This window comes from Otolemur garnettii, unplaced genomic scaffold (assembly GCF_000181295.1).
Source record: "Otolemur garnettii isolate 467f Iridium unplaced genomic scaffold, OtoGar3 scaffold00013, whole genome shotgun sequence".
Classification (NCBI taxonomy): Eukaryota; Metazoa; Chordata; class Mammalia; order Primates; family Galagidae; genus Otolemur; species Otolemur garnettii.
The window spans coordinates 14118129-14124987 of record NW_003852408.1 but is presented as its reverse complement, the minus strand read 5'-3'; the positions used below and the strand labels follow the sequence as shown (position 1 = coordinate 14124987).

Here is a 6859-nt window from a genome sequence, read left to right as displayed (position 1 = left end):
GGCGGGGCTGGATTCGATCCCGCCACCTTAGGTGTATGTGGCTGGCGCCTTAGCCGATTGAGCCATAGACGCCGAGGCATCGTCCCCCTTTTCTTTCTCCTCATCCTCTTACTGACCTTCCTGACCTCCATCCACAGGGATTCTTTCAGGAGCCGCGGCTAACAAGGCTTCCCAGAACCGGACTCGGGCACTGCAAAGCCACAGCTCCCCAGAGTGCAAGGAGGAACCTGAGCCCCTGTCCCCTGAGCTGGAATACATTCCTAGAAAGAGGGGCAAGAATCCCATGAAAGCAGTGGGACTAGCCTGGTGAGTTTTAAGTGAGTTTAAGTTTGCTCACTAATGGGGAATGGCATCCAAGGGAAACTCAGAAACTCCTCCGAGTTTCAGGTGGTGAGTTGAATCCAAAGTTGTGGGAACAGCTTTGTTAGGTTCAAGGATCTGAAACTCAAGAGGAGCAGAACAGGCGAGGTGGGAAAATATGTGAAACTGGGGAGACAGTGGGTTTTCTGTGGAGTAACCTGAGCTGATCTGATTGAAATTTGGGTCCCTAGCCTCATCCTCCCTTTTGGGAGCTTAGGATGAGACCCACGTTTCAGTAATTAGTTAATTGAGGTCATGTAAGATTATATTAGTTGTGTAGTAGTGCCTAGGTGTTACATTGTTATTTTATTGACTCTGACCTTAAAACATATTGATCAAAATTAAAAGGTTAAGGAGGAGGAAGTTGACATTTTTTTCAGCACCTGGGGTGTGCCAGTACTTTATCATGTAATATTTTAGGTTTCTGCGATCTGTCATAAATACTACATCCCCCTTTTACAGGGGAGAGAACTGAGGCTCAGCTAGATTTTCACCAGGTCTGGTGACTGACTGCGTGCTCTTCCCCCCACACCAGGGTGCCTTCCAAGTAGCAGTTACTCATACTAAGAAGGGGAGTCTGGAAGGGGATGTGGGGCAATTTGAGCAGAAAGGGACTTGGCCAAGATGCAAGGAATCACACACAGGTGCTTTGGCAGGAGTGCGAGTTTCCTGCTGAGGAATGTCAGGCTTTAGGGAAAAGGAGTGAAGAGGTAGGCAGAAACCCAACCACACTGGGCCTTTTGTGCCATGCCTAGGAGTTTGGACTTGGCCAAAAAGTGATGGAGAGCTGTTACAGAGCTTGAAGCAGGGGAGCAGGATCTGGTTTGTGTGGGTCCCTCAAGCAGCCAACACAGAGGATGAATTAGACACAAGAGGTATTTGCAGCATTCATGCAGTTGATGAAGCTGGAATGATTTCCTCTTAGCTCCTCTGGCTCAGGATTGGCCCCTCCCCAAACCCCATGCACATCTCCCCACCCCTAGGGCCATCGGCTTCCCCTGTGGTATCCTCCTCTTCATCCTCACCAAGCGGGAAGTGGACAAGGACCGTTTGAAGCAGATGAAGGCTCGGCAGAACATGCGGGCGTCCAACACGGGCGAGTATAAGAGCCAAAGGTTCAGGGCCTCCTCCCAACACGCCCCGTCCCCTGAAATTGGGTCACGGGTGCAGACCTGAGGAGCGCTGCAACACTCCACTAGACTGTATTGACATGAAGTCTCCGGTTTGGCCGGGAATTCTGGTCCTTGCCTCTGAGGTCCACCAGAGGGCGCCCAAAGCCCAGGCTGCTGCCAGCCCGCACCCCTCCCACACCAAGGAGCCAGCCAAAGGCAAATAAAGTTATTGAGTGTTTGGGTGGAAAGGAACCAGGTCTGGGTTTGTGAGTCCCATGGGACGGGAGGGGCAGTGGGTGGGGTTGGTTACTCATGTGTGCTCCATCTCACAGAAGAGCTCAGTGTTCCTGGCTGGATGGTGGGGCAACCACAGAGACTTAAGTGCAACAAGCCTAGGCTGGGGCCCTGGGGACCAAGCCCTGAGAGCCACCGCCAGAGAGGGTGGGGCCCCACTCAGCCTTGAAACAAATAATAAAAAGAATCAAAGAAGGCATTCAGGGTGTGGAGGCAAAAAAGCACTACTCTTGGCTGAGTCCAAATGACTCAACATCTCTGGGCCTCAGTTTCCTCTCTTGTAAGAAATTGGACTAGTGATTTCTAAGATGGAGTTCTGAACCCAACCTGCAGTCCATCCCCTCCCCCATCTGCAAAATCATCTATGTCCATAGAGCTTTGTGGGGAAGAGAGTTAATAGCTCTAGTGAGCTTTGGGGAAAGACCCATGACATAGACGAGATCAGCACTATGATTGAGAGGTCCTTTCCAGATCCAGTGTTGCAGAGTTGAACTCCCCCTTTACCAGCCTACTGCCTCTATCTCCAGGAAGCACTACAGAATATTTGGTTACTTGGAAAAGATGGGAGAGACCAAGCCAGAATACAGAGGTAGGAAGTGGATCCTTTGGGCAGAGCCAGACAGATACTCCCAGAGTGAACACTTTCAAGTGAAGAACACCAGAGCCGTACAGTTTTAACTTCTAGACACAAAACTTCATTACATTTCTAGTTGTGTCCCTTTATGTAATACATTTAAGATCAAGGACTTAATAAAGAAATCCTAACTATACCCTTGGGCTGATTCCGTTTCCACCCCACCTGACAGACTGGCCCTTGTCCTCCCTTCCCCATTCCAGCTTGAGGCACTCGATATTACAGAGAAATCAGTAGCCAGCTAGAGAGATGGCGTCCTAGCCAAAAACCTTCCAGTGCAAATTAAGAGCAAACTTAAGAGAAGAAATCAACCTTACTCCCAGTGCAGAAGGAAAGAATGCAGACATCTTCTTGGACATCACAGTAGGCTTCAGTATGTCTCAGACCAAGTGGGGTCCCCAAAGCATTTTCTTTGCCTTCCACCTAGTCTCTTTTCACCCTGATTAAGTCCTGACCTCATAATTCTTAAACCACCCCATTTCCTGAGCTTTACCCCTCACTCCCTGTAAATGGACTGAGCACAGAAAGCAAGAGATCACTCTGACCAGAGATTTCAGAACACCCAGGGAGGCCTCAAGCAGCTTTGGAGAATGGGGACCAGATGCCTGCAGCCAGCCTGTTCACTCTACCACCATCACAAGACAGCCCAGGATAGATGCTGCTCTGGACCAGCCCCTGGGCTTCACTCCTTTCTTCTTTCCCCATCCCTGTGACACCCAGATAGACAGTATGTGCATGTCACTGAAACAAGAAGGGGTTAAAGCAAGAAGACTCATGGGCACAGATCTCTTCCACCCTCCTGAGCTAAAAGGTGCCAAGCCAAAGGAGTATAGAATAATGGCCTCTGTGTCCATGAAGCTGGAGACAAAGCTCTCTGGCTTTGTTGAGGGTTGGATAAAGAAACAGCTCCAGCTACTTAGCCTAGAAGCCTTTGGCAAAGGTGGGAGGGAACCCTATCACCTTGAATTCACTTCTACCTTTCTATACTATAGTGGCTCCTTTTGCTTTCCCCCCAGCCCCAGCTATAATAATAATCTGGTGCCATATACTGGGAAAAAGAGAGAAGACACATCTTCAACCTAGTCCCTGTCAAGCTCACTAAGGGTAATAGTTAGTCCCCAGCTCCTCCATCCCCACCAGGTACCTAGCCATCCACAGCCAGAGAGACCACCATCTCCAGGACAGAAAGGAAACTGGGTATTATTACTTGAGTGGAAGGAAGGAGTCTGAGGCCCTGAGCAGTCTCAGGGCATGTCCCTCTAGGGAAGGGAGAGCCTAAGGTAGGGTGAAATAGGAGGCTGCTCCTTAATTGCGATCCCCCATCAGCTGCAGCACAAAGGTGAAGATGTAGACGATGTCTGTGTAAATCTGCAAGGCGCCAGTGATGTAGTCCTCTGGGCTGATGGTGTGCTTCCGATTCCCCAGGACCAGCTGTGTGTCATAAGCCAGGAACTGCAAGGATAGGGAAGCCAGAGTGAAAACCCAGAGCTTAGTGTCCACAGCTCATTTGAGGTCAGCAGATTTGCCCTAGGAGCCTATATGCCATGCAGTGTGCTTAGGAGACACATTCATGAACAGCATAACACATGGATTCTACCTTCCTGCACATATCACAATCTGGAAAAGTGAAGAGACACACTGCCATCTATACTATAAACTAGTGAGTGTTCCAATAGCAGGTAATGTAAGCAAGAGATGGCAGGAATGCCCCGAAAATCAGTGGCACCTCTTATCAGTAGGGAGACGAAAGACCAGCTACAGCCCCACTCCCTGCCTCCTTCCCAAGCAGCCTAAACTCGTGCTCCATCTCTTCCACGTCCCTTCCTAGAGGAGGGCATGGACTGACTTACCAGGGTGAAACAAATGGCCCCCAGTGCAGCATAGACCATGTGGAGCCAGTAAACCTGGGAAGAGGGGGACAAGGGATGGCATTAGAAAACTTAGTAAAGCACAGACCAAGGCAGGCCCTCAGCCTCAGCTTCCCCCTGGAATTCTAGGAAGAAAGTGGGAGAGCTAGGAAGCTAGCTTTCTGACTAGGCAACTAGAAAGGATACTACCTTCCTAAATCCTGGAAGAAATTAAAAATGGTAATATATTGGCAGTGAAAGCAGAGGCCATCCTTCAGTGGCCATATTAAACCAATCACAATACCCTATAAATTTCCACAAACAATTGTAAAAGGTAAATGTAAAAAAAAGTAAAAACAGTCACAGCATCTTTTAGTCAAACCAATCTCCAAAATTTAGTCACAGTATCGAGGTGTGCTCTATACTTCTGGAGAAAATAAGACAGTTGGGTACTAGTTGAGGGAGCAGACGCAGTCACAGCATTCAATGGAGTGGTTCCTGGAGCCCAGCCTGGGAGGGACAGACTAAGGAAGACAGACTGTGAAGGAGGCCCCCCCACCACCACTCCGGGGAGTATTAGAATCTGGGGATACCCCTGGGGCAGCTTGCATTAGCACTCCCACAGGTCCCCGTCTGCAGAGGGCAGGGCTGGCATGAAGTGGGCAGGCAGCTCTTGCGTTCACATCCTGCCCCTTCAACACTGTTCTCCCTCAGCCTCAGGGCCTCATACCATCTCCCAGCTGACTGGAATAAAAGATGGAATTGGATCCTGAGATCCCTAAGTTCCCTTCCACCCAAGCCCACCTTCTTAGTCCTCTGGATTCCTCTCCCAGTTGGCTTCCTGGAACCTGGTCTCAGCTGTTAGACAGATCTAATCTACCCCTTCCCAAGGGATTTCGGTGATGCTATCCAGGGATTCAGATGCTGTGGCTCCCAGGGCCAAATAGAGGTTATACCCTAACCCAAAAGGATGGTGCTTCCCTGTTGGCACCTTTTCGGGCCTTTCAAGACGTTCTAGAGGTCAGAGCCTGTCCAGAGGCTCTTGGCGCCCAAGAAGGGTCCTGCTACACTATGCAATACAGAAATCTGCTCTGAGCACTGTATTCACTGACCCCAGCTCTCCTGGGAAACTCACATATTTTTTTTTTCTTTTTTGAGACAGAGTCTCAAGCTGTCGCCCTGGGTAGAGTGCCATGGCGTCACAGCTCACAGCAACCTCCAACTCTTGGGCTTAAGTGATTATCTTGCCTCAGCCTCCCGAGTAGCTGGGACTACAGGCACCCACCACAGCACCCAGCTATTTTTCTTGTTGCAGTTGTCGTTGTTTTAGCTGGCCCAGGCTAGGGTTGAACCCACCAGCCTTGGTGTACATGGCTGGCAGCCTACCCACTGAGCTACAGGCACCACCAACACTCACGTATTTGAAGTACAGCACAATGCTAGTGACAATCCCAGTCACCATGAGCACAATTCCCAGGACACAGAAGAGGCCTGTACATGAGGTGAAGTCCACCTGCCAGGAAGGGAGAAGGAGGCACCTGTCAGGCAACTGCCACCTTAACCCCTGCCAAGGAGCTCCACTGCAGCCTCCTAGGAGGCATGGGAGTGACCACGACATTTTAAGGACAGACACAGGAAGCAGTTTTATAGGTGCAGATGAAGGGAAAGATCTCTAAGGGAAATCCCCAGTGTACTAGGGTCTGGGCCCTCCCAGGTCTATTCAAATGCCAAGCCCAAAGGGCCAGGTCTGGTAAGAAAGGGGGTAGGTGGCCAGGAAAGGACCCCCTACGTCCTCACCTTGGTCTGAAAGCAGAAAATTGTGACTGAAATGGACACTACAGCAGTGATGATCATTGCAAGGATGACAGCTTTGGTTTGATACATACTGAGGAGAAAGAAGGCATTAAGAGAGGTCAGGAGCATAAACCACAAATGACTTCAAAATCACTGCTTCTAGAGTCTTGTCAGCCCAGGAATCCCACACTCCCCAAGAGTATACCTGGAAATGGTGCCTGTCATGAAGCCCATGGCAAGAGTCTAAGGGAAAGAGAGAAATAAGAATGGAACATTTAAAAAGAAAGGCAGGACCCTGGGGGAGTGGCTGTGGTGGCCTGCAAGAGCTGGGAGTAAATGTGACCGAGCTGGAGAGGCAGCCACAAAGAGGTCAGGATGAGGCGGGGGGGACAACCAGGGACATCCTTCCACAGTGGTGTTCTTAGCCCTCCCTCAAACCATTTCCACACCCTCCTGCTCCCCTTCCAGACTCACAAAAAGGGTCAACAGGATGATGTTCCATGGGAAACGGCGTCTGAAAGGAAAGAGAAACTCTACCCTGGTTAAATGACTGGGCTGGTCCCGTTGTAGCAGCTTCTGCAGCAGAAGGAGGCACTTGGCTCCTGTGCCCAGAGGGTTAAGCCTTGACTCCAGGGCAGGGAGGCTGGTATAGCCTTTGGCACCTGCTCAGGTGTTCTGAAGGGGGACAACATGGGGCAGTGGGACAGACCTGCAGCGTGGAAAGACCTGGCTTCATTTGTAGCTTTTACACTGACTGCCTACATGACTAAGAAATATCTTCGTCTTGAGTCTTGGGTTCTTCCCATTTTTTTTTTTTT

The 6859-nt window shown here is 50.1% G+C and overlaps 2 protein-coding genes across 2 annotated transcripts in view; one reads left to right on the top strand and one right to left on the bottom strand.

The window, feature by feature from the left end:
• Positions 1–1724, top strand: part of LOC105886532 (probable hydrolase PNKD) — a 2876-nt gene extending 1152 nt beyond the window's left edge. Inside the window, exons 2-3 of the mRNA XM_012802193.1 lie at positions 138–306; positions 1344–1724. Coding sequence (XP_012657647.1) covers positions 138–306; positions 1344–1536 — 362 coding nt within the window. The 3' untranslated portion in view covers positions 1537–1724. The remainder of the gene's footprint in view (positions 1–137; positions 307–1343) is intronic.
• A 721-nt stretch (positions 1725–2445) lies between these two features.
• Positions 2446–6859, bottom strand: part of TMBIM1 (transmembrane BAX inhibitor motif containing 1) — a 19468-nt gene continuing 15054 nt past the window's right edge. The window contains exons 7-12 of the mRNA XM_003784963.3: positions 6516–6555; positions 6247–6284; positions 6045–6132; positions 5665–5760; positions 4251–4304; positions 2446–3852 (exon numbers count right to left, since the gene is read on the bottom strand). Coding sequence (XP_003785011.2) covers positions 3706–3852; positions 4251–4304; positions 5665–5760; positions 6045–6132; positions 6247–6284; positions 6516–6555 — 463 coding nt within the window. The 3' untranslated portion in view covers positions 2446–3705. The remainder of the gene's footprint in view (positions 3853–4250; positions 4305–5664; positions 5761–6044; positions 6133–6246; positions 6285–6515; positions 6556–6859) is intronic.